Source organism: Scyliorhinus canicula, chromosome 16, assembly GCF_902713615.1.
Source record: "Scyliorhinus canicula chromosome 16, sScyCan1.1, whole genome shotgun sequence".
NCBI lineage: Eukaryota > Metazoa > Chordata > Chondrichthyes > Carcharhiniformes > Scyliorhinidae > Scyliorhinus > Scyliorhinus canicula.
This window is the reverse complement of record NC_052161.1, coordinates 117,231,402-117,259,300: the sequence shown is the minus strand read 5'-3', so window position 1 is coordinate 117,259,300 and position 27,899 is coordinate 117,231,402. Positions and strand designations below refer to the sequence as shown.

The window sequence follows — 27,899 nt, the reverse complement described above, 5'->3', positions numbered from 1 at the left end:
TTTGCGGCGGTGTGCGGCTCATTTTGCGACAGTGGCGGGGCTGGTTTGCGGCGCTGCGGTCAGGCAGATTGTGCAGCGCGGAGTTGGTGTGTTGAGTGCTTGGTGGAGTCGCCGTTTCGGGCCTCGGTCTGCTGGGCCGCCTTCTCACCACCTCCCGCCCCGGGTCCAGGAGTCGCTCTGTGCTGCGTTCTGGTGCTGGGCAGCCGCTTGCCGCCATGTTGGTCACCGTTTACTGCGTGCGGCGCGACTTGAGCGAGATCACCTTCACCCTGCAGGTGAATGGCGGCATGCAGCTGGAGACTTTCCGGGCTCTGTGTGAAATGGAGAGCAATATCCCCGCGGCAGAGAGCCAGGTGAGAGCAGGGAGGGGGGAATAGAGGAAGGGGGCACGTACAGGTTTAAGTATACTGCCACACCCGCGTATATACCCGCACCAGACTACACACACCAGCACCCGGCATTATATATAATCAGACCCGCTCTATATGGGGCTTCTAAGTGAAACTGTATATGCAACCACACCCATATATACTGTAATTTGAAACCCTGCATCTGAATCTGTCAACCGGGATATTCCCACTAGGATCAATCCTGTATACATCTGGTGGCAAGCATATATAGCAGACCTAGAGCTGTACACTGCAGTATAAACACCGATTTGTGGCAAATAAACCCCAGGGCGCATATATACCTAAGCAAGTCCAAATATAGATCTGCCTCTTATATAACGTTGGGGTATATTCTCTCTTTTCTCCCACTGGAATTAACTATACACTAAAACAACCCAGATATTTACAATTGAGTACAAGCTTCGCTAGTACAACTGGGCTGAATTCTCTTCACAGCCATATTTGCATTTCACCATGTATACATCTCCACATTCTTCCTTTTACCCAAAATGTACTTTATCCATAAAATATCAAAAAAGCCTATTTTAAATTGGACATTATGGAAAGTGCAATCATATTCAACTTCTGTCCATATAGCATGTTGTGCTCTTGAGGCACCTCAGTACAGTTGCGATGCATGTAATATTTACTATATCAATGACAAACATAGCCCCGGGAGTCCTACAATGTTACAAGTCACTCGGTGAAAAGGCCTTAGATGGTGGTCTTTACCCACTATACCTTTGTGGCAACTGCCCCAAGCTTTATTGACCCTCAGTGTGTAGTCCTGGACTGGAAAGTTCAAGCCTGCGCACTTGATTATAGATAAATCGTTGCACTGGAAGACCAATAGGTTTCGGGCAGATCAAAGAGCATCTTTCACTGAGTTGATGATCCTCCAGTATTACACCCACATACATACTCTTGAGTACTAAAAACAGGGTGGTGGTGGGATCCTATCACACACAGGGCCCCTGAGTTGCTTGACAACAAGCATTTTACAGCTTTGAGTAGTGATGGTAGCGATTCCAATTTTCTTTCCGTCACATGGCTGACCATGAGCTTTTCCTGCTCTTCCTGTCTGCTATTGTAAGAATTTACAGGTTGACACATTCAAGCTGCTTGGCGCATTATGAATACACCTTCCTTGGTCATCAAGGAAGGTGGGGCTCCAACCCAGAGCTTCTGGCTTACAGGCAGGGGACGCTACCCACTGTGCCACAAGGACTCCTCAAATCAGGGTACATTAAAACCTCAGTTAAAACTATACTTGTATTCCTGAAAACCGCAACTTTACATAAATCAACTTTAAGCAAATAAGATTTGCCCATGAAAACAAATGTAAAAGCTGGAGTTAGGTTCTGAAGGACCTGTCACCAGAAAAATAAATTAAAATATTATACCCTGTAGGTTGATATACGTTACTGTAAATATGTTAACTTTCTACTTACCACCTTTCCTGGTCACTGCTGATAATGCCTACAAAACCTCCTACTCACCACACAGCCAACTCCTCCCTCCTGGTTGTTATGGACCCTCCAGTTCACAGCCTCTGCTCCTTCCCCACCCTCCCATTTCGTAGAGGCCTTTCTTCTCATCAAACCAGCCACTCCCCACCTCACTGCCTTCCTCTCCTGAACCCTCACTATGAGAAAGGGCTCTGGAGATAAGAGGGAAGGAGAGCAGTGGGAGGTAAGCTATAGGCTGGAGAGATGGTGAGAGGGAGGGACAGCATTGAGAGGAAGCTTCAGAGGCCACAAACTTGAGGGTCAACAGTGAGAGGGAGGGTTGTGGAGTGACAAGTCGGAGGGTTAACAGTGAGAGGAAAGATCAGGGAACAGCAGAGGCTATTCCAAAATGATGGAGTTTGGTCACAGGCCCCTACGAAACGACTTTAAAATATGACTTGCTATGCTAAATGAGAATACAGCCCCACAAGCTGACCGAGTTTAAAGTGAAACAGCTTAAAAAGGGCACTAATGGTATATAAAATGCGATATGTAATTATGCCTGCATCTGCTTACATCCATACTCCCATATGAAAATATACCCACTAAAAATTATGAGGGGCATGGATAGAATGGATGGGCAGGCACTCTTTCCCAGGGTGGAGCAGTCAGTCACTAGGGGGCATAGGCTTAAGGTCAGTGGGGCAAAAGTTTAGAGGAGATGTGCGAGGCAGGTTTTTTACACAGAGGGTGGTGAATCCCTGGAACTCGTTTCCAGGGGAGGTTGTGGAAGCAGATACATTAATGGTGTTCAAAAGGCATCTCGACAAATACATGGATAGGATGGGTACAGAGGGAAACGGCACTAGGAAGTGCTCAGGGTTTTGGGCAAGGGTGGAATTATGACTGGTACAGGCTTGGAGGGCTGAAGGGCCTCTTCCTGTGCTGTATTGTTCTTTGTTCTTGGTAAACCAGATATGCATAACTGGAACTATACAACCATATCCCGAACTATGCCTGTAATGGTTATCCTTAGTAATGAGTATATAAGGGCAGCACGGTGGCCTAGTGGTTAGCATAACCGCCTCACGGCGCTGAGGTCCCAGGTTCGATCCCGGCTCTGGGTCACTGTCCGTGTGGAGTTTGCACATTCTCCCCGTGTCTGCGTGGGTTTCGCCCCCACAACCCAAAAATGTGCGGAGTAGGTGGATTGGCCACGCTAAATTGCCCCTTAATTAAAAAAAATAATTGGCTAATCTAAATTTAAAAAAAAAAAAAAAAAAAAAAGTAATGAGTATATGGGCAGCACGGTGGCGCAGTGGGTTAGCACTGCAGCCTCACGGCGCCGAGATCCCAGGTTCGATCCCGGCTCTGGGTCACTGTCCGTGTGGAGTTTGCACATTCTCCCTGTGTTTGCGTGGGTTTCACCCCCACAACCCAAAGATGTGCAGGGTAGGTGAATTGGCCAGGCTAAATTGCCCCTTAATTAGAAAAAATTAATTGGGTACTCTAAATTTATATTAGAAAAAAGTAATGAGTATATAAACACACATGCACTCGTAAGTATCTAGATATATGCAACAGGAATCATACACAGCATCAGATATAACTGCACCTGTCTGCATATACATCCACAGACAGATCTGCCACATCTTAAAAAGGAAACTGAAAGAAAACCATCTGACTCCTAATTGACCTGAGGATTTGCTGAGTAATCAGCATGTGATTGATTTCAAGAATGCTTAGCAATTCCTTTGCAGCGGTAAAATGATCTACACTTCCACTTTAGCGATAGCATACCCTTTGCATAGTCCAGTACACCAAAAAGAACTCAAAAATCCTGCAACTTACTGTAAGAACGCAAACATCCTGCAACTTACTGTGTGCTGTAGGAAATCCGGTAATATAATAAAGCAACACACAGGCGTGACACCTATTTATTGTTGCAAAACCATCGTAACAATTGTGCTCATATGAGGTTTGAAACTCACCGCATTTCAACTTCTTTCATCTAACAACAATTAAATGCAATTAATTTTGAGACATTGTCAATCTCAGGGTTAGATTTTATGACTTTAAAGGGACACTTTTGCACCACATCATCCAAATAATACCATTGTGCAATGCATAGTATAAATTCCTGCCTACATGAAATAATGTATTGTCCAACCCACCATAAGCAATTTAATGAATTGCTGCTAATAATAAAATACATCATGGGAAGCTCCTATGTTGCTCATTTTGTTTTGGAAGATACTTTTTACAATGAAAGTGATGTTATGCCATTTAATGTGTTCCATCTTTTTAGCGTCACTGATTTTCAGTGACTGAATAAGCCAAATCTTGCTTGTCAAATCACCGAAGTGTGGCAGGGACTGGGTTGATGTGTGATGCTACATGGAAGACCTCAAACATATGAGAGCTGTTTGCAATTTATTGATTGCAATGTCAAATCCTTAGATCAGCAACAAGTAGCAACTGAATGTGTAGTCCCCACACCAATCAGCAAGCAAGGTTAAAATGATCAATTGTGTATTTTTTAAAAATACATAGATCAAAAATGGGCAGCCAGTTCTTTAGAAATTACGGCACATCGCCTTGGTATGCGTTATGTCCTGTAATTTAATTCCCATACCGTCTCCTATCTTTTCATATATTTTTCAAATTCATACCCACTTCCCTTGAAATGTAACGACGACAAGGTGAGGTGAAGCAAATCACTCGAGGTGCCTTTGATGCCCCCTGCTGAAAGTTTACAGTGAAATGTAAGGACTGTAAAATATGTGGCTTTTGGTAAATATTTAATAAATAGATCTGTTTATTTGGACAGTTGTTTGTTTCAAGCTCTTAGTCATCAATACAATTTAAAATACATGAGAAATAAGTATTCCATCTGCTTGTCAAGCCAAACAAAATGTTGGAAGCAACCGTTGACTGTAGTGAAATACATTGGTTCAGTTTCTCCAAGTTAGCGACTTCAGAAAATGTTGAAACCAAAGCAAAATGCTGGAAATTGGAAACTAAAACAAAAAATTCCTGTAAATGCTCAGCAGGTCAGGCAGCATCTGTGGAGAGAAACAGTTAACATTTCGAGTCGATGACCTTTCAGTTGTTACTTTCATAAAATGTTGGATGTTTATTCTTTACCTTGAGGAAATTAAATGACTGGAATAGTGAATCAATTCACAGTTGCATTGATAAACAAATAAATCTTTGTATATACTATAGTTACTTCATAATTAATCTCAAGGAGAGGCCCAAAGCATTCATGTTGTTTTCAGATCTTTGTATCGAAAAGGCAGTCATCTTGTAGGTTCTTTAAGAAGGGATTGGGTCCAAATAGCTAGGGACTGCCAGCTTTGTGAATATTGCTGAGATCAATGCAGTTCTGAGAAGGTTCACTTGACTAATTCCTGGGATGAAGTGGGTTATTTTATTAGGAATGGTTGAGCAGGTTAGATCTATACCCATTGGAATTTAAACGGTTATTTTAATATTTAGAAGAGTACGAGGTGACTTGATTGAAGATCCTGAGGGGACTTGACAGGGTGGATGCGAAGAGGATGTTTCCTCTTGTGGGAGAATCTAGAAATAAGGGTCGCTGTTTAAAACGGTGATGAGGAAAAATATTTTTTCTGAACTCTTCCTGAAAAGGTCTTTGGACGTTAAAAGACAGATTCTTGGTATGCAAAGGGGTGATAGGTCATCGGGGGTGGGCGGGATGCCGATTTGAGGTTACTATCAGATTCAGCCATGATCTTATTAAATGGTGGAGTAGACTAGAGGGGCTGAATGGCCTACTCCTGCTCCTGGTTCATATGTTTTATGGTACATTTTGTAAAAATGCATAAGATCCTGACAGGGAAGATCCTTCTTGTAGGCGAGTCTAGAACTCACGGTTTAAAAATTAGGGGTCTCCCGTTTAAGATGGAGATAAGGAGAAATCTTTTCTCACATTAGTCTGTGGAATTCTCTTTTGCAGAGGAGGCTGGATCATTGAATATATTCAAGGTTGAGTTAGAAAGATTTTTGATCGACAAGGATGTCAAGGATTAGAAAAGGCAGACAGGAAAGTTTTAAGTTGAGGCCTCAATCAGATCATAGAATCCCTACAGTGCAGAAAGAGGCCATTTGGCCAAGCAAATCTCCATCAACCCTCCGAAAGAGCACCTTGCTTAGGCCCATGCCCATGTCATACCCTGTAACCACATAACACCACCTAACCTTTTGAACACTGAGGGACAATGGCTATCCACCTAACCTACACAACTTTGCACTGTGGGAGGAAACCCACGCAGACGGGGCAAACGTGTAAACTCCACACAAGCAGTTACCCAAGGTCAGAATCACTGTGAGGCAGCAGTGCTAACCACTGTGCCATTGTGCCGCCAATTTGAGGTTACTGTCAGATCAGCTAAGATCTTGTTGAATGGAGGAGCAAGCTTGAGGAGCTGAATGGTTTACTCATTCTTGTGTTCTTGTTCATAAAGGAAAGATGCCCACATGTATTTTGAAACGAGGTTTGCTGTGTATTGCATGGACAGTAGTTGCTCAGGAAGGATTAAAAGAATTACCAATAAATTGGGAAATCCCAACCCAACAATTGAAGGTCTAACCAAGCACCCTTACAAATTGAGCTTCAGGCTCACAACACAGACCAAGAGAACTTAAAGCTGTCTTATCCGTTGTCTGTTCAGTGCTATAAATCTTTGGAGGGCAATGTCTTGGAGGTCTACCCCTGTGTTTAACCTGGAACCAATCAAAAAACCTGTTTTCCAGTCTCTTACTGACTTTGTTCTCAGGTTGTTAATGACTCTGACACGGTTGTATTGATTGCCAATCTTTGGTTACCCCGAGAATGTTACGGTGGACCAGCTTTCTGAACAATTCGTTTGTACAACTGATTAGCTTTCGTGGTCACCCGGCCAGGTTTTAAAACTCAAGAATATAGTGTGGAATTAGAGTCACACGCAAAGCACATTCAGTAGATGTGGTAGGTTCCATTCCCTGAAGGAACACTGAGTTGAGTTTATGCTTCGTATCTTACAACTGACAAATAATTTCCAACATGGTGGCAATTGAGACTATGGCCAACATGTCTGGGTGAGGTGTCTGCCAATGGCAGAATCACTGTGTGTTAGTTAAACCTGAGTGCTGTTTCTGTGTTAGATAATCTTTGCAGAGAGGCCATTGACAGATGATCGTTCAACACTGACAGCGTACGGACTGAAAGATGGTGATGTACTGGTATTGCGACAGTTGGATAGACCACAGCAGTCTGGTCTACCACAACCAGGTGTATCAGGTGAGAGATCCTGTAAGAACAGCGTGTTAATAATTTTGCCAATAGTTTCCATGATTTGATTATCCATCTTGCCTGCAAATCCTCTTGTAAAAGTCCATCTTTGAATCCTTCCCAATGCTGTCTTGACAACAAAGGGAATTACATCATTCTTTTAAAATGATTGCTGAGTTAGCATTAAACGCGTTGCTGTTAAATTTAGTAATCTTGGATTAGTGAAGAGGAAATCAGCTCAAATTTCTTGGTCCTGATCGCGATCATGTTGAAAACAATCTGGGCAAGTGTGGATTTTGGATGAGGGCAGGGTTGGGCTTAGATGATAAATTCTATGGTGCAATAGTTTGTGGGCATCACTGTCCGTACTTACCTGGATGGAGTGCTACCGGAAGAATGTTCAACCCTCATGTAACTGTACTCTGCAGGGAGTCAATGCCTTCAGGAGAGGACAGATTGTTTTCATGAATCTCTTTAAAAAAGATATATTTAGGGCAAAATATTGGTGCATTTTCTTAATTCTTCAAAGGACACTATGCTCAACACAATATCTGAGCTAGCCTGTTTTTTGTCTATTCAAAAGTCGTTAGAGTTCAGATATTATGTATGATTCGATTGGAAATATTTTTCCATTTTTTTGTACAGGTCAAATGGAGAGTCCAGTGGGCAGAGCCATGCTAATATATTGTCTATATGAAAATATCACCGTTAATAATGGCTTTATTGTCTTCGGATCTTACAGTGCAGAAGGAGCCTATGTTTGCTCTTTGAGAGTGTTGTCCAATTAGTCCCACTCCCCATAGTGTTTTTCCCCATGGCTCTGCAAACAGTTCCTTTACAAGTATACGTAAAATTCCTTTTTGAAATTATTATTAAATCTCTTTCCACCACACCTCCAGTTAGTGCATTTCAGATCACAACATCAAACTGTGTCAAATACATTCTCCCCGTCTCACCTGGCTTTTTTGCCAATTATCTTAAATCCATAAGACATAGGAGCAGAATTAGGCCACTTGGCCCATCGAGTCTGCTCCGCCATTCAATCACGGCTGATGTTTTTTCTTTTTTTTAAAAAATAATTTTTATTGAAATTTTTACAAAATATAAACATCACAACAATATTAACAAAACAACCGCGGTAAAAACCCAAGAACAACACCCACCCAACTTCAAAAGCAACTACAAACAAAAGAAAAAACAAAAGGACACCCAAACAACAAAAGGGAAAGAGAAAACACCCGCCACAAACCCATGTACACAGTTCTCCCTCCCACCGAACCAAACCCCCCCCAGTCCAGGAAAGGCTGCCACCACCTAAAGAACCCTTGTACTGATCCCCATTCTCCTGCCTTCTCCCCATAACTCCTGATCCCCTCATTAATCAAGATCCTATCTATCTCTGCCTTAAAGACACCCAGTGAATTGGCCTCCATAGCCATCTGCGGCAAAGAGTTCCACAGATTCACCACCCTCTGGCTGAAGAAATTCCTCATTTCTGTTTTAAATGATCGTCCCTTTAGTCTGAGATGGTGTCCTCTGGTTCTAGTTTTTCCTACAAGTGGAAACATCCTCGCCACTTCCACTCTATCCAGGATTCGCAGTATCCTGTAAGTTGCAAAAGATCCGTTCTCATCCTTCAAAACTCCCAACGAGTACAGACCCAGAATCCTCAAACATTCTTCATACGACAAGTTCTTCATTCCAGGGATCATTCTTGTGAACCTCCTCTGGACCCTTTCCAAGGCCAGCACATCCTTCCTTAGCTACGGGGCCCAAAACTGCTCACAATACTCCAAATGGGGTCTGACCAGAGCCTTATACAGCCTCAGAAGTACATCCCTGGTCTTGTATTCTAGCCCTCTTGACATGAATGCTAACATTGCATTTGCCTTCTTAACTGCCAACTGAACCTGCACCTCTGGTTTCCGACTCATCTGTCAATGTAAACAGTTTTGCCCTATCTATTAAATCTCCTCTATTAAATCTCCTCTTATGCTCCTCTGCTTCAAGAAGAACAATTCCCAGATTCTCTAATGTACCCATTTAACTGAAGCTCCTCATTCCTGGTATAGTTCAAGCAAATCCTCTCCAAGACCTTGACATCCCTCTTAAGATATGGATGGTGCCAAGAATTGGACATGTATTCCAGACAGGGCCTAATCAGTGATTTATAAAATATTTGCATAACTTCCTTATGTTTATACTCAATGCCTCTATTTATAAAGCCAAGGATCTTATGTGGTATAATCAGTAAAGGATGATTGAAGCTGATGAATAAAGGTCCTGCCAAGGGGAATTTAGCTTTCCATCACTGTTCATGCCTGTAGTACAGCCTCTGCTGCACATGTCTTAGCTTAGCTTGCTTACAAACGTGTTTTTAATATTAATACCAGAGGTATGGCTAGCTCGTAAGTTTCACACGTCTCTCACACTGTCTCTCAACATTGGTAGTGTTGGGTTTACCCATTGTATTTTGATATTTTGGTCTTTTACCCTACCCTTAGGACTTCCCAGGATTGATTTCAGTGGTATCTCAGTGCCTGGATCAGTGGGCCACAGAATGCCTGACTCTCAAGTAGCTGATCAGCAACCACCAAAGCCAACTCCCAGTAGCTCTACTGCTTCTCCTCCCCCTGTTCCAGCTCCACACAGTTTGGAAAATAATCCCACTTTACTGCGGGACATGCTTCTGGCCAACCCTCATGAGCTCTCGCTGCTGAAGGAACGGAATCCTCCATTAGCCGACGCGCTTCTAAGCGGAGATCTTGGTAAATATGGAAATTCTGTCTTGTTACTTCTGCTGGTCTCCCTCTGTGTTTGTCCTGCTGTTTCACAATTGAATTGACCCTTGAGGTGGTTCAAATACAGCTCACAATTTGTTGTAAGACATCTCTATGGAATTTCCACTCAGTAGACTGGTAAGAGTTACTCATTGGGTAATGATCGGCTTTGGCTTATTAAACAGTATTGATTCTTAATTAAAATGTTGAGAAATGGAATTCAATAACTGTGGTAAATATAATGAGCTTACAAATGTGTTGTGTTAGAAAAAAGGTTTTCAGAGCACAGCTTTTGCATTGTAATGCGTGTTTGTTTCAGTCAGCTTTTGTGTTACAGTCGTGGCTCCTCAGATTTGTAGTCCTGTGGCTGCTAAAGGATGCATTTGGTACAAATTTTGCCTTGTTACAGGAGGATGTTCAAAAGCTCAGCAGGATGTGCCATGCTGCTTGATGGAAGTGGAAGTGGGAGCAGGGGTGGGTAGAGAATTGTTGAAGATAAGGAGGGCAGCACGGTGGCGCAGTGGGTTATCCCTGCTGCCTCACAGCACTGAGGTCCCAGGTTCGATCCCAGCTCTGGGTCACTATCTGTATGGAGTTTGCACATTCTCCCCATGTTTGCGTGGGTTTTGCCTCCGCAACCCAAAGATGTGCATGGTAGGTGGATTGAACACGCTAAATTGCCCCTTAATTGGAAAAAAAATTAATTGGGTACACTAAATTTATTTTTTAAAAAGAAGATAACGTGAGGGATGAGGTTGTGACCGTTTATATATTGATGAGTTATATGATGAATTATGTTTTGAGGATATATAGTGTAGAAGCAAAGTGGCTTCCACATTTTTCTTGTCAAATGCAATGGGAAATTGGAGGCTGGGGCTTTGCAGGATATGATTAGTTATTTTCTGCTTTCAATATTGCCAAATTAAAAATAAGATTCCAGATCCTTAACCAGCGAGGAAGAAAATTCAGTTTTCGGTGCTAACCATAGCTCAGAGGTGGCTCTTTTGCCTCTGAGTTAGAAGGTTTTGGGTTTATGCCCCACTCCAGCGATTTGAGCGCACAATCTTGGCTGAAACTCAAGGGTGTGCTGTGCTGTTGGAGGTGCTGTCTTGCAGTCGAGATGTTTAACCTCTCAAGTGATGTAAAAGTTCTCCTGGCATGATTCAAAGAGCAGGGCAGTTCTCCCACTGCCCTAGTCACTTTATCTTTGAAGCAACAAAACTAAAACAGATGACCCGGTCATTTATTTCATAGCTGTTCGTAGGACCTTGCGTGCACTGATTGCTTGTTGCCATTTCCCTATATTACAGCAGCATCTCGAATTTAAAAAAACACATAAATAGCTGTAAAGCACCTGAGATGTCTGGAGAATGTGGAAAGCACTATAGAAATTCAGCTTCTTTAATGGTCATGACCAATTCGAAGTTTCATTATGGCACAAAAATGATCACTTGGATGAATACCCATAGGGTAACCGGTGCATGTGGAACTGTACTCTGGTAGAGTTAGTGCCTTTAGACATGGCGGCAAGGACATTTGCACAAGAGCCCCAAGAATCTTTTGGGCAAATTCGAACAATACAACCAAAATGAATAATAGTATTAATGGAGTGCTCTCCTCACAGCTCATTAAACAGAGGCAGAAAGACTGCTATGTTATTAATTAATGTTGAGCTAAGTGATTGATTGTTTGGCTGTGCTCATTACAACTCACCCATGGCTGTTCTCTATTTTGTACTGTCGCAATGGTTAAGCAGTTTTTTCCACTTTGTGCTATATCTCCATAAGATAAGTTTACAAAGGTGCTACGAGAACAGCAGCTCGAACGGGCACGGCGGGAACAGGAGAGGATCCGACTTCTGAATGCTGACCCCTTTGATCTGGAGGCACAGGCCAAAATTGAGGAAGACATCAGGTATAGAGCTGCTTGAACTCTGAACTTTCCGACTTAACACTTGCTGCACCCAAAAGTAACTAATTCTGTGGAACACTATAAAGACATTTTGGTGGTGATAAGATGCTCAGTAATCACAGGGACTTATTTGTCTTTATTCTTCCTATTTTCCTTATACATCTAAGATTGTCTGTGTTGAGTGGTTTCTGTCTGAACACAAGAACACAACACAGACACCAGATTCGGCGCACTACATTAGGCTGGGAAAAATCAAGCATTATTCCTGCTTCCAGGTGCCCCTCTGCTGGAAAGTGTATGACGTTGACTGGGACAAAATTAGGCGAGACTGTGATGCATTCTACAGTTGAATAGCATTTGGATACACTCTTGGTTTACATGAGAACCATGGCAACCTGAACATAGTATCAGGGCACGTTTCGAGCCCATGGAATCATTCGCTGGCAAGAAATCCAGTGCTTTTAAATGAGAGTGGGAGAAAATTAGAAAGCGAATATTTTGAAGTATACTTGAGCTTGCAGAGCTGGGGTAATGTTTTGCTGGTCCTAGGACACTAATAATTTTTTTTTTATTACTTAGGCCACAAGTATCTTCTGCACATTTTGCTGCAGTATTGAGAAATAATGGAGAGTTTTGTCCATGCACTGCTTGATTTTCCCAAACCCATCCACCACCATCATCAGTCTCCCACTGGGAAGCACCTGCCCGCCATTCAGATGTCAATTGAAATTCTTGGATGAGTTAAACACTGTTTTCCTCTTCACTCCATCTGGTTCACTGTGTATGTTCTGGTCTAATTGTGGCTACTCAGTGGTTCTCACCACATCCCTCTCCTGATAAGAATAACAGTAGACACAGAAAAGGGGTGAATTGACAGTGCTGTGCTAGCTTTAGCCACATACTTCAAGCGACCTCTGCTAGTGAATTTTGATAGCTAATTGTCTGTGTCTAGCCTGTAGTTGTGGTGCTGGCAGCTCTTCTACCTTCTTCTGTTGTCCTGTTAACAGGTAATTTTGTTCTCCAGGCAGCAGAACATTGAGGAGAACATGACAATTGCAATGGAAGAATCGCCGGAGAGCTTTGGTCAGGTGGTTATGCTCTACATCAATTGCAAGGTTAATGGGATGCCAGTTAAAGCATTTGTGGATTCAGGTGAGTACATATGTTCTCTTATGATTACATTTTATATAGATTCTGAGCTACCTTGAAACAATAGTTATAAAACTCTTGGTAGCACTAGAGCAGGCCAGGTTGGGAAATGCAGAGAAACTATATAGTTGAATAATATCAGATATGCAGGATCCCAGTGTCTGACGTAACAGATACATGTGAGCTACAGCTTTGTTACACTTAGCAAAGTTTATTACAGCACCATTATTCCATGTGTAAATGCTGTATTTGTTGTACACATGCTATAGCCACTTGAAGCTATCCTCTGGACAAACATTAAATGCACAATTGCTGCTTTGTCCATCCCTTCTCTACTTACACATTAGTACACAATCATTAATGCCTATTACTGAACCTCATAGCTGTTCCTTCCAAGTGTCCTGCAGATAATTTCACCATTAGCACTCAAGGAAAAAACTCCCAAGTGTTGGAGTAAATATTTAAATTGGAATGATCAAATTACCTTTGAGCACGTCAGTAAATGGGACTGATACTGTGAGGTAGTGATCTAACAGTGAAATTGTGCATCCAAGTCTGTTAATAAGCTTATACTGTCACTGATACAGGAGCACAGATGACAATCATGAGCCAGGCATGTGCTGAGAGGTGCAACATTATGCGCTTGGTTGATAGGCGGTGGGCGGGAATCGCTAAAGGTGTTGGAACACAAAAAATAATTGGCAGAGTTCATTTGGGTGAGTAGTTTGAGATTGTACGTATCTGATTTTTTTAAAAATTGCAACAGGCTTCCACTAATACTGTTTTGGGAAGTAAAGCAGAATACGTGTAATGGTATGAATTGGAAATGGCTGGAGGAGATCACTTAATTTGTCCACACATATAAATTACCATTCCTGCAAAGGTAATAGTGATGGACATGATGTGGAGGCGGGGTTTCACAGAACATGTTTTCCTGCTTCTAGTTCTTATGGGTTTTTTTTCTTTCCAGTTTTTGTCCCTCATCTGTCCTTGAGATACTCATTGGAGAAGATTTTATTTGGTATCTCACTATTTCTGATCGGCTGTGAGTTGATGTAACATTTGAGTAGTGCAGTGTCCCACTTCCCATTCCTCAAAAAATGCAAGAAAGAATATAATCCAGTTGAAACAATACAGCGAAAAATAACTAAAAATAGTGTAGTGGTCCAAGACAAAAATATTATCAGAATATAAGAAAAAAGAACAGGAATTAGGCCATTTGATCTTCTGAGTTTGATCCGCCATTCAGTACACTCTACTGATATCCTGTAATTCCCTTTGTATCCAAAAATCTATTGGTCCACATCTTGAATATGCTCAACAACAGGGCGGCACAGTGGTTAGCACTGCTGCCTACGGCGCTGAGGACCCGGGTTCAAAACCCGGCCCTGGGTCACTGTCCGTATGGATTTGCACATTCTCCCTTTGTCTGCGTGGGTTTCACCCCCGCAACCCAAAGATGTGCAGGGTCGGTGGATTGGCCACGCTAACTTGCCCCTTAATTGAGAAAAAAAAATAATTGTGTGACTTTCTGTTCTGTTTTTAGAGCAGAAATACCACCCATTAGTTTCAGAGCAGTGTTATCAACAGCTTCAGAAAGAAAGTCATTAGTCACAGGAAGGGAAACATGGGTGAAATCAAGTGTTTGTGCACAGAGACAGGGAAAAGTGTTCCGTATTTGTTTTTGGCATTCAATTCACCTGGCTTTAGTCAATGTTTTATTTTTTGCAGCCCAGGTTCAGATTGAAGGTGACTTCCTTCCCTGCTCTTTCTCTCTCCTGGAAGACCAACCAATGGATATGTTGCTTGGACTTGACATGCTCAAAAGACACCAGGTAAGAGGCGAGCAACAATCCTAGACAGTGGAGCCAAACTCATTAGGGTGAAGGTAACACAGTCCAAAATCTGGAGCTGATATCCCATAAACTGTCAACATTGATCCAGATAATACTAGGCCATTCATATGAAAGCATTGTTTCTGATCGTAATAGGCCAGTCATAGTAAGCCATTGTTTCTAATTATGCTAGGCCATTCACCCATTCGTGCAACTGCAACTTCTACTTTCACGGCATGAAACACACCGAGGCTCTTTCAGAATTCACCGGCTCCCGCTATAACTGGCAACATCGATTTTCTGTTTTGTATTTTCCAATGAAAACTGGGTGGATAGTTAAAATTGCCATTGGACTTAATTACCCCAGGTCCACTCTCCTCTCCCAATCTCCTATTTTAGCCTACTGTTCTGGGCAGGTAGGAAGACTAAAGCTGGAAACAGGTGGGTACCTTCTTTAAATATGTAGATCGGGCTCCGATAACATCATTGCCGCCTGTTACTTTAACCAGAGTTCTGCACAAGTGAGCTGTTGTAGATTTCTCACTTGGCTAGACCAGCGAGAAGAATAAATCTGGGCCAGTTTGATTACTCCTCTGGATCCCGCAAGGAAAGCTAAGACTTTTCCTGCCCCAAACCTTCTTCCAAGCTTCCCAACTCCAATCCTGAGACCCTCTAGAATCCCTTTCCTGTCACTTGGTCCATGCTGCTGCTGCTTAAAATGGTGCTCTCACCCACTGAATACCTGTCGCTTGCAGCCAGTTTTGGGCAGGAGCCTGACTTAGAAGTATGCAGATGAGGCTGGGCCCCTCTGCTGATGTTAAACTGGGTCACTAGCTGCCTTGACATGCCCTTGCATTACTGCATTAGTTAAAATCAGGGCTTCAGTGTCCAAGTTAATATGAAGATATAGAACCTTGGTGAACTACTGGAGGTGCCACACAATAGTTAAATTTGTGGTCCAGCAAGAGTTAGTGTGTTTAGGAAAGGAGAGAAATTGGATAGAGAACACCCCTCAAACTATTGTCTCAACCAGTGTAGACACGCAGAGAGATAGCGATCCAGAGTGAACCCTGTTTGATGATGAAAGGCTCTGCCTATTAAGACAGCATTTTGTCTCATTTATGAAAATTAAAAACTAACTCTAAAGATTTAGCTGTTTGCTTTTTTTTTGATTCACTGATTATTTTAATTTCCTGTGAAATAAATGCAGTTGCTCTTTACTCCTGTCTGCTTGCAGTGTTCAATTGACCTGAAACGCAACGTGTTAGTTATTGGCACCACAGGAACAGAGACCCGCTTTTTATCTGAAGCAGAGCTGCCAGAGTGTGCCAGGTTGGCATATGGTGCTCCACGAGATGATCTTCAACCTGAGGAGCTGGCAGATGCAGAGCTGGCCGAGGCACTACACAGATCGGCAGAGGAATCTGGTAAATTTGCAACAAGTCGTTTCCTATTACCAGAATTGTGTAAATGTAGATTTAGTTATGAAATGCAGTGATTTAGAATTTGGCGCCCCAGTGGACTGCAGGCAGAATGTCCCATAACCCAGCCACCCAAATTAGTCTTTAGTAAAGGTTTTACTTGGTAGATCCTGGGTGACGTCCTGGTCTCATGATTGTTCATGGGAGGGTAAGTAGAAACCTTTTCTATCTTTTGCACAGCGTACTTAAATTTTTTGTGCCATTGTTATTCCTTTGGCTTTGTGAAAGTGGCTGGCTTTTGCTTGGGTGTAACCCCATGGGCATGGCAGCCTCCACTATCTCTCAAAGGGGCAAACTTTAGCCTGAGATCCGACAGTAAACATTCACAGGCCTTTGACCATAAAGTGGATCAGAGCTGAGTCCAATCCTACTCCCATCCAAAGACTACATGCATGACAAGATTGGAGCTACTGCATAGTAATCAAGCGCAGGAATCATGGCTGATTTCCTCTCGGGCGCCAATTTAAGTAACCCCTGCCACAGCCACAGACAAAATTGACTTACTCGGCATTTACTGGAGATTGGACTTAGCACTAAGGTACACAGAACAAGATGATACGTCAGACAGAGCCTTTAGCCATTCACAGTCAAAACCACATTGATTCACACTATCACCTGGGAGATGTGTCGGCCTGTTATATTCCCTACTCCATTTTGTTAGGTTTCAGTGTGTCTGTAACATGTGTGTATTTGTAATTAACAAAACATTGATACCTCCACCCCGGTGCTTTTTTTTCTGGTCAGTCCAGCCTCTCTGATCAGCTCCAGAAGCTAGGGGTGTTAATGGAATGAATACTGTCTAATAATATCGCTCATAGTTGTGCTGTTTGTGTGGAATGTTGATCTGTTTGATATCCATAGTGATTTGTAATAGTATATGCATGCTGCATGTGTACGTTCGCTAATCAAGTTTGCTGTATGGTTTGTTTTGGGTTTTTTTTTTATCCTAACAGGACGCCAGCATCACTGATGCATGTTGCACTTTTGCTGCCCCTGAAGATGATCATAGCCCAGGTATTTAATGCTCTTTTACTTATAATTAACTTATTGCGGCACAACAGCCAAACATGTACACAAGAGATACTTTGTCGAGTCACATGGCTCGTTTCACAACGTAACTTCTTATTTTTCTGTTTATGTACTGAAATGAATAATGCCTTTTGTGCTGGAAAGTAGAACAGTCACTTTCAGAATTGCACTTCAAATAGCTTTTTTAAAAAATATATTTTTATTCTCCTTTTTCACATTTTCTCCCAAATTTACACCCATCAACAATAAACAATAATCAGTAACGAATGTAATGTCAATCCCCATATCAATAACAACAATCCCATCTTCCCACCAAACAGCAGCCTGCATGTTAACATAAACAAAAAACAAAAAGGAATATGGAATCACCCATAGTCACCATTAACACATACAGTCCCCCTCCCAACCCCCCTCCTAATGCCCGATGTAATGCAATTCTCGAAAGTGCATAATGAGTAACGCCCATGAATTGTAGAACCCCTCCATCCTTCTCCTCAGTTCAAATTTGCCCTCCTCAAGTCAAGAAATCCAGCAGGTGTCCGTCTCTCTCTCTCTCTCTCTCTCTCTCTCTCTCTCTCTCTCTCTCTCTCCCCCCCCCCCCCCCCCCCCCCCCCAAACCACCCCCCAATGCCAGGGCACAGGGTGGAGAGGTTGATCTACATCCCAACAGGATCCGCCTTCGGGCAATCAATGAGGCGAAGGCTACAACATCTGCCTCTGCACCCGTTTCCAACCCCGGCTGCTCTGACACCCTGAGTATGGCCTCCCGAGGGCCTGGGTCCAGTTTCACGTGCACCACTTTTGAGATTACCCTAAACACCTCCTTCCAGTAATCCTCCAGCTTCGGACAGGACCAAAACATATTAACGTGGTTTGCCGGGCCCTCCCCCGCAACGTTCACACACATCTTCTACCCCCTCAAAGAACTGGCTCATCCTCGCCCTTGTGAGGTGTGCTCTACATACCACCTTCAGCTGTATCAGTCCCAACATCGCACACGAGGTGGAGGCGTTCACCCTCCAGAGCACCTCACACCAGAACCCCGCCTCCATACCCTCTCCTAGCACTTCATATTGCATTTGATGGAAAAAAACAAAATGTTGAGGTGGACTGTTCCTGTGTGTCAATCACCCAATAAAGTAAAGAGTTCCCAGCCATCTTCGCAATTCAGTGGGGTTATGTAGCCCTGAGTAGAAGTGGGACAGCCATACCTGGAAAATCTCAACCATTTGTATCCTCCAATTCCCATATCAAATCAGGAATAACGATATAACATCTAGATACTCCTTCAGTTCTTGTTACGATGCCATGTTTCACTATAAAGTACATGTATCAGTAACAGAGCTCTAAAGTTCAAGTAATTGTTAGGGAATTAACAACACACAGTGATAGGGATTCAATACTGTAGCCCACTTCTTGGACCTGAGCTCACCACTGTCATTCAGTGAAGGACTGTCAAAGCAAATCTCTTCTTGTAAGTAAGCCCAAAATTTTCTGGTAAAATAATGACAAGTTCTTGGTGCATGCTGTTATCAGTGCTTAAAAAATCCAGCAACATGTGGCAGCAATTGTAATTTTGGAAACATGTCAATCACCTTTGTATAAAATCTCATCCCAACAGTGGACCATACTTTGTCCTTCACAACAGTGACCTTGTCCCTTTTTTTGCTACTCTCCTGGTTTCATAGAATCCCTACAGAACAGAAGGAGGCCATTTGGTCAATCTAGTCTGCTCCGACCCTCTGAAAGAGCACCCTACCTAGGGTCAGGCTCCCACCCTATCCCTGTAACCTAGCAACCCCACCCAACCTTTGGGGCACTAAGGGGCAATTTAGCATGGCCAATCCACCTAACCTGCACTGTGGAACTGTGGGAGAAAACAGAGCAGCCAGAGGAAACCCACGCAGACACGGGAGAATGTGCAAACTCCACACAGTCACTTGAGTCCGGAATTGAACCCGCATCTCTGGTGCAGTGAGGCAGCAATGCTGACTACTGTGTTCGCTGCCCTAAGTTTACATTTTCCTCCTTTATGTATCTTGCGTGTTAACATAAGATTCTCTCTGAGTTGTCATTTTTTGAGGTCGAAGATGTATAGCTGGTCAGGTTTTATGTTTCTCTTCCCTGTGATCCTGGGATTTTGCTTTGTTCTTCACTGCACTGTCCTGAGGACCTGGATGGTCCTCACGACCAGCAGTAGATTAAGGGAATCACACTGCTAAGTCAACATAGAACATAGAACGATACAGCGCAGTACAGGCCCTTCGGCCCTCGATGTTGCACCGACATGGAAAAAAAAAACTAAAGTCCATCTAACCTACACTATGCCCTTATCATCCATATGCTTATCCAATAAACTTTTAAATGCCCTCAATGTTGGCGAGTTCACTACTGTTGCAGGTAGGGCATTCCACGGCCTCACCACTCTTTGCGTAAAAAACCCACCTCTGACCTCTGTCCTATATCTATTACCCCTCAATTTAAGGCTATGTCCCCTCGTGCTAGCCACCCCCATCCGCGGGAGAAGGCTCTCGCTGTCCACCCTATCTAACCCTCTGATCATTTTGTATGCCTCTATTAAGTCACCTCTTAACCTTCTTCTCTCTAACGAAAACAACCTCAAGTCCATCAGCCTTTCCTCATAAGATTTTCCCTCCATACCAGGCAACATCCTGGTAAATCTCCTCTGCACCCATTCCAAAGCTTCCACGTCCTTCCTATAATGAGGCGACCAGAACGGTACGCAATACTCCAAATGCGGCCGTACTAGAGTTTTGTACAACTGCAACATGACCTCATGACTCCGGAACTCAATCCCTCTACCAATAAAGGCCAACACACCATAGGCCTTCTTCACAACCCTATCAACCTGGGTGGCAACTTTCAGGGATCTATGTACATGGACACCGAGATCCCTCTGCTCATCCACACTACCAAGAATTTTACCATTAGCCAAATATTCCGCATTCCTGTTATTCTTTCCAAAGTGAATCACCTCACTTCTCCGCATTAAACTCCATTTGCCACCTCTCAGCCCAGTTCTGCAGCTTATCTATGTCCCTCTGTAACCTGCAACATCCTTCCGCACTGTCTACAACTCCACCGACTTTAGTGTCGTCTGCAAATTTACTCACCCATCCTTCTGCGCCCTCCTCTAGGTCATTTATAAAAATGACAAACAGCAACGGCCCCAGAACAGATCCTTGTGGTACGCCACTCGTAACTGAACTCCATTCTGAACATTTCCCATCAACTACCACTCTCTGTCTTCTTTCAACTAGCCAATCTCTGATCCACATCTCTAAATCACCCTCAATCCCCAGCCTCCGTATTTTCTGCAATAGCCGACCGTGGGGAACCTTATCAAACGCTTTACTGAAATCCATATACACCACATCAACTGCTCTACCCTCGTCTACCTGTTCAGTCACCTTCTCAAAGAACTCGATAAGGTTTGTGAGGCATGACCTACCCTTCACAAAACCATGCTGACTATCCCTAATCATATTATTCGTATCTAGATGATTATAAATCGTATCTTTTATAATCCTCTCCAAGACCTTACCCACCACAGACGTTAGGCTCACCGGCCTATAGTTACCGGGGTTATCTCTACTCCCCTTCTTGAACAAAGGGACCACATTTGCTATCCTCCAGTCCTCTGGCACTATTCCTGTAGCCAATGATGACCTAAAAATCAAAGCCAAAGGCTCAGCAATCTCTTCCCTGGCTTCCCAGAGAATCCTAGGATAAATCCCATCCGGCCCCGGGGACTTATCTATTTTCACCTTGTCCAGAATTGCCAACACTTCTTCCCTACGCACCTCAATGCCATCTATTCTAATAGCCTGGGTCTCAGCATTCTCCTCCACAATATTATCTTTTTCTTGAGTGAATACTGACGAAAAGTATTCATTTAGTATCTCGCTTATCTCCTCAGCCTCCACACACAACGTCCCACCACTGTCCTTGACTGGCCCTACTCTTACCCTAGTCATTCTTTTATTCCTGACATACCTATAGAAAGCTTTTGGGTTTTCCTTGATCCTACCTGCCAAAGACTTCTCATGTCCCCTCCTTGCTCGTCTCAGCTCTCTCTTTAGATCCTTCCTCGCTTCCTTGTAACTATCAAGCGCCCCAACTGAAACTTCATGCCTCATCTTCACATAGGCCTCCTTCTTCCTCTTAACAAGAGATTCCACTTCTTTGGTAAACCACGGTTCCCTCGCTCGACCCCTTCCTCCCTGCCTGACTGGTACGTACTTATCAAGAACATGCAATAGCTGTTCCTTGAACAAGCTCCACATATCCAGTGTGCCCAACCCTTGCAGCCTACTTCTCCAACCAACACATCCTAAGTCATGTTTAATGGCATCATAATTGCCCTTCCCCCAGCTATAACTCTTGCCTTGCGGGGTATACTTATCCCTTTCCATCACTAACGTAAAGGTCACCGAATTGTGGTCACTGTTTCCAAAGTGCTCACCTACCTCCAGATCTAACACCTGGCCTGGTTCATTACCCAAAACCAAATCCAATGTGGCCTCGCCTCTTGTTGGCCTGTCCTCAGGAAACCCTCCTGCACACATTGTACAAAGAACGACCCATCTAATGTACTCGAACTATATCTTTTCCAGTCAATATTTGGAAAGTTAAAGTCTCCCATAACAACTACCCTGTTACTTTCGCTCTTTTCCAGAATCATCTCCGCCATCCTTTCCTCTACATCCCTAGAACTATTAGGTGGCCTATAGAAAACTCCCAACAGGGTGACCTCTCCTTTCCTGTTTCTAACCTCAGCCCATACTACCTCAGAAGAAGAGTCCCCATCTAGCATCCTTTCCGCCACCGTAATACTGTCCTTGACTAGCAGCGCCACACCTCCCCCTCTTTTGCCCCCTTCTCTGAGCTTACTAAAACACCTAAACCCCGGAACCTGCAACAACCATTCCTGTCCCTGCTCTATCCATGTCTCTGAAATGGCCACAACGTCGAAGTCCCAAGTACCCACCCATGCTGCCAGTTCCCCTACCTTATTTTGTATACTCCTGGCATTGAAGTAGACACACTTCAAACCACCTACCTGAACACTGGCACCCTCCTGCGAAGTCAAATCTGTGCTCCTGACCTCTATACTCTCAATCTCCCGTACCCCAAAACTACAATCCAGGTTCCCATGCCCCCTGCTGAACTAGTTTAAACCCCCCCAAAGAGCACTAACAAATTTCCCCCCCCAGGATATTGGTGCCCCTCAGGTTCAGATGTAGACCATCCTGTCTATAGAGGTCCCACCTTCCCCAGAAAGAGCCCCAGTTATCCAGAAATCTGAATCCCTCCCGCCTGCACCATCCCTGTAGCCACGTGTTTAATTGCTCTCTCTCCCTATTCCTCATCTCACTATCACGTGGCACGGGCAACAACCCAGAGATAACAACTCTGTTTGTTCTCGCTCTGAGCTTCCATCCTAGCTCCCTAAAGGCCTGCCTGACATCCTTGTCCCCTTTCCTACCTATGTCGTTAGTGCCAATGTGGACTACGACTTGGGGCTGCTCCCCCTCCCCCTTAAGGACCCGGAAAACATGATCCGAGACATCACTTACCCTTGCACCTGGGAGGCAACATACCAAACGTGAGTCTCTCTCGCTCCCACAAAATCTCCTATCTGTGCCCCTGACTATTGAGTCCCCAATTACTAATGTTCTACTCCTTTGCCCCCTTCCCTTCTGAGCAACAGGGACAGACTCCGTGCCAGAGGCCCGTACCCCATGGCTTACCCCTGGTAAGTCCCCCCCCCCACAAGTATCCAAAACGGTATACTTGTTACTCAGGGGAACGACCGCAGGGGGTCCCTGCACTGACTGCTTCTTCTTCCCAGTCCCTCTTACAGTTACCCATCTATCTCCAGTCTTTGGTGTAACATCTGCACAATTCTTGGCTTCCTGTCTGTTCACCTGCTCCTATATAAAGTTAGCACAGGTATGTTAGGTTAACACACTGAAAACCTCTGAATTAATACTTGGCTTGTGGTTCTGTTGCTCATCTGGAAATTCGAAAAATCGCCTGTCACATGTTAGGATATTTGCATTTCTGTGTGACACTCTACTAACAAATGTTTTACATCCTACAATAATGTGCATCCTATAATAAGTATTCCACAATTTACTGATGCATAATCTCACTTTTTAAGATCCAATGCTGCTTGCACTCACCACCTAACAGTCAGCCTTCAAGTAATTATGGCCGAGACTAGGTTGGAGCAGGGTTGATCACTAACTACAAGCATCTGTGATTCAATTAAGCACCGTTCATTTGAACTTTCCTGTTACAATGAGCCGGAATTTTCCTGTGGATTTCTGAACCCTGCTGTCAGGCTCAAATGTGGATCAGAAGCCCACACTCTGGGGAAACAGCCACTTATTGTGATTTTCCCTTGAGTAGCCAATTGTTGGCCAGAGGGTGAGCTTATTCAATTAAGGGCAATGAGCAGGCTCTAGAAGCTGGAGGGCCAATAAGAGGCAGCAGGGTAGCATGGTGGTTAGCATAAATGCTTCACAGCTCCAGGGTCCCAGGTTCGATTCCCGGCTGGGTCACTGTCTGTGTGGAGTCTGCACGTCCTCCCCCTGTGTGCGTGGGTTTCCTCCGGGTCCTCCGGTTTCCTCCCACAGTCCAAAGATGTGCGGGTTAGGTGGATTGGCCATGCTAAATTGCCCGTAGTGTCCTAATAAAAAAAGTAAGGTTAAGGGGGGGGGTTGTTGGGTTACGGGTATAGGGTGGATACGTGGGTTTGAGTAGGGTGATCATGGCTCGGCACAACATTGAGGGCCGAAGGGCCTGTTCTGTGCTGTACTGTTCTATGTTCTATGTTCTAAGAGATCTTCCAGATTGGAAACAACAGCAGGTTGCAGTGATCGGCAAGTGAGGGAGAGGGCACATAAAAAATGGAAGATACTCTCTCCAAAATATAAAAACTTAAACTAAAAAATGGCTCTTGCAGCCAAGTCACCACTGCAGAGGGGCAGCCCTGGGGGCTGATGCACCCAGACAGGCAACAAGTGCATCTCAGCCCGCCTGGAGCACTGACCCTCCTGTCTGCTGCCGAGAGGCCATCTCCAGGTGGCTAAACTGGCCTCTGCAGCCTTTGGGAACCTGAAGGCTTCCTGGAAAACTGCAACTGACTTCCTGTAAGTGGCCATTAAGCAGCTTAATCAGTAACCCACATTTTTTAAATTGTATATGTGGTGCTGGTTTTGTAATGAATAGAAACAATAAAACAACGATATTGGAACTGCTGGGTCATTTTGGTACAAGATACTTTGGAATACAATGTGTATAGCTGTAATCTAGTACTCAAATTTTCTTTTTTTTATTTTAGGGAAAGAAAATGGCAAAACTACCTCATTGGAAAGCCCTTCATTACCAGCACCTCATCATCTTCATCTCCCTCTTCCCATTACAAGAAGTGACCAATCTCAAGCCCCCCAAACTCAAAGTCAGTTGGACCGTTCACTTTCCGTCCCTGCTAGCCTTCCTTCACAAAGCCAGAACAAGTTTGAACTTACAGGTGTAAAAAACGTTCAGGTCACTCCGGAGTGCATGGAAACACAGGCAGAAAAACAGACATTGTCAGGATCTTTGGGCAGTTTATTGACTCCTCTGTCTCCTGCTAATCTGTCTGCTCCTTCTCAGGCATCATTAAGGAAAAAGCACATATCACGGTGTGAAAGCATTAATTGTAGCTCACAGAGCCTCTTGAAACATTCAACTTCCGATACTGATGACGAGTCACTGCCAAAACGTGTCTTGTCAGACCTGAGTCCACCCGAGGTTGGCATGGAAATGGGTGACGCTGCACAGGAAGAACACTCTGTTCCAAATTTTAAAACCAAAACTCGGCAGGATAGCAGAAGCAATGAAGGTTTGGAGGAATCACCCCTAAGAAGAGTTGGAGAGATTTCTTCAGCTGTACAACCAGTTTGTGATCCAGTGCCTGAACAGGGTGTTGCTGACAGGTTAATCCAGCCATCGTCATCTGAACTAATCCTTTCTGATCCTCCTTCTAACACCGATGAAGTGCAGCAGCCCATTGAAACTGGAAAGCAGATGAATGAGCCAGGCAGCCAAGTGCAGCAAGTCACTGAGCCATCAGACATGAGCCTTGAAATAGCTGAAGAAGATCTATGCAGCTGGCAAAGGAAAATTGAGACTGGTGAAAGACCATCATTGGATTCTTTAATTGGCAACATTGAATCCTGTGGCGATGAAATTGAGGAAATTAGACATTCAGCATCTAAAAAAACAGAAAGCAATTCTCAAAATGAGAAAGTCCATGTTTCAGATCAGGAATTTGAAGATGGACGTGGAAGTTCAATCACTTCTATTGCTCAGGTGGATGTACCTGTTGAGTTTACAAGTAGCTACGCAAGAGAAAAGTCTGAAATTGCCCTCAATGCCGATAAAAAGCATGAAGAGGTACATTTGTTTACTGAGATTAAACAGTCTTCCTATCAGCAGGATCAGGCATCAGATTCTGATTCACACTTCTCCCCTGTAGCTACTTTATTTGAACTGCATCGCGAGTTAGTCACCTCATGTCAGAAAGCTTCCTGGAAGACACCAGCCGGTTCAGCGGACAGCGATCAGGCAGACACAACAAATCAAGAGGAATGTGTTCAACTAATGGAAGTGTATGAAGAATGTTCAGATAATGATGCTTTGAGCAGCATGTGTGTTAGCACAGAGCTGGAAACTGTTGCTGTGGAAATGGAAAGAGAACCTTTATTTGCAGCTAATTCTGAAATTTCTCCTAAAAGTGACAACAGTGTGGAATGCTCTAATGTATTTCCAGCAAACCTTAGCTCGGATGTGACGCGAGTTGAATCTGAGGAGATGTGTATACAAGAAACAAAGGATACGGCTGCAGCTTTTATTATTGTGTCCGAGGATCTAACAAAGGAAATGGAAGTTTCTCCCCCTGAGGAACCATTGCAGACACAGGAATTATCGGTAGAGAGCATGGTATATACAGCTGACACTGCAGCGGCTGCAAAGATGTCACAAAGTAGTGGGGCACATTCACAAGTGATGACAGATAATGTACCATGCCCTTCAGAGGTCACAGACGTTTCACCTGCTCCGATAACATGGGAAGGGACCATGGAAGCAAACGTGAATCCGTCTGATAGACATTTTTTGGATAGTCCTCTGGAACTGCGTTCCCCGTCTTTATCAAACCGGACTTTCCCAGCTGTGAATGTTGAACGAATAAGAAGATCAGGATTTACTCAGCAAGAAGCAGTCGAGGCCCTTGAACGTTTTCATGGCAATACAGACCTGGCTCTTCTGGTTCTCCTTGCAAGGAAAATAGTAGTTCCTATCTGATGCTGCCCAATAAGAGCTGTGTCGGACAGTAATCAGCTGGCACTGTTTTGACATTTGGGCTGGCAAATGGGTATCTGTTGGTTGAAAGGAAGCCAATTTCAGTCAGAATCATTATTTTAGGATATTGTTGGGGGAAACCTGTTTTAACTGCAGATATCCTCTACCACTGGCAAACTGGTTCTTGTGGTCAAGTTTCAGCAACATTAGTATTTTATTTCAGTGCCATTCTGGAGTTACTGCTTCACTCCACAATATTCACTGGTAGCCCATAAGCCAGACAATCCCAGGTCTATTTAAATATCGGCCCTAATGCTGTTTAAGCTGCCTATGATTTTTAATGAATATTCTCAAAGCTGGTTTGGCGCAGCAAGGAGAAGGTAGGACAAAAGTAGCAGGTTTGAATCCTTGGAAGATGATCTATGTGTACGTGCAGTATTCATGGTGGAATCATGTTTCATAGAATTTACAATGCAGAAGGCCATTTGGCCCATCGAGTCTGCACCGGCTCTTGGAAAGAGCACCCTACCCAAGCCCAAACTTCCACCCTATCCCCATAACTCAGTAACCCCACCCAACACAAAGGGCAATTGTGGACACTAAGGGCAATTTAGCATGGCCAATCCACCTAACCTGCACATCTTTGGACTGTGGGAGGAAACCGGAGCACCCGGAGGAAACCCATGCAGACACGGGGAGAACGTGCAAACTCCACATAGTCACCGAAGCCGGGAATCGAACCTGGGACCCTGGAGCTGTGAAGCAATTGTGCTAACAACTATGCTACCATAGATTTAAAATTTGAGCAAGGTCAGTAGTCGTCTACATTGGATGGATTTTGGAGGTTGCTTAATGTTTGGCTTAGCCATAGGGAGAAGTGGAAAGTCTATCATGTTTCCTCCATAAAGTTCATGTATCTCACCTTCTGGGTATACAAATGTTTAGCATTCTTTTACTCTTTTATAGCCTTTGTCAAACCTGACACAGCAGCACCACCTCAGCTGGGTATTTGTCACATTTGAGGCACATTCAGTATTCACAGTTGGTAAAAATTGTTTTATGAAGGTGTTTGTGCTATTTTTTTCCTTAATTGACAGTAGTAATGTTGCTGTAATCTTCAATGGCTGCTTAGTGCAACCTCTGGTCTTTGTTTTTTTTCTCTTTTTTTTAAAAACCAAATAATTAAAAAACGTTATTGCCAAACAA

General features: G+C 43.8%; 1 protein-coding gene across 3 annotated transcripts; it reads left to right on the top strand.

Moving 5' to 3' along the window:
• Positions 1 to 57: 57 nt before the first annotated feature.
• On the top strand, positions 58 to 27,899 carry ddi2 (DNA-damage inducible protein 2). Of its 3 annotated transcripts, XM_038821660.1 has the most exons (10): positions 58 to 353; positions 7,007 to 7,142; positions 9,638 to 9,901; positions 11,701 to 11,827; positions 12,849 to 12,976; positions 13,561 to 13,689; positions 14,705 to 14,808; positions 16,046 to 16,235; positions 17,243 to 17,303; positions 24,691 to 24,889. In XM_038821660.1, exons 1-9 carry the CDS (start codon positions 216 to 218, stop codon positions 17,257 to 17,259), a joined length of 1,233 nt encoding a protein of 410 aa, XP_038677588.1. In that variant the 5' UTR covers positions 58 to 215; the 3' UTR covers positions 17,260 to 17,303; positions 24,691 to 24,889. The 3 variants fall into 3 exon arrangements, with proteins under 3 accessions (XP_038677588.1, XP_038677589.1, XP_038677587.1); XM_038821661.1 differs by lacking the exon at positions 24,691 to 24,889 and having other exon boundaries at positions 17,243 to 17,304; XM_038821659.1 differs by lacking the exons at positions 58 to 353; positions 7,007 to 7,142; positions 9,638 to 9,901; ... (2 more) ...; positions 13,561 to 13,689; positions 14,705 to 14,808 and having other exon boundaries at positions 16,166 to 16,235; positions 24,691 to 27,899.

Excerpts from the sequence above, each read along its gene's own strand:
- ddi2 (XM_038821659.1), top strand. The coding sequence starts at position 16,191 with ATGCAGAGCTGGCCGAGGCACTACACAGATCGGCAGAGGAATCTG. Across the intron at positions 16,236-17,242 it reads CAGATCGGCAGAGGAATCTG|GACGCCAGCATCACTGATGC; the intron begins GTAAATTTGCAA and ends TTATCCTAACAG. Across the intron at positions 17,304-24,690 it reads TGAAGATGATCATAGCCCAG|GGAAAGAAAATGGCAAAACT; the intron begins GTATTTAATGCT and ends TTTTTATTTTAG.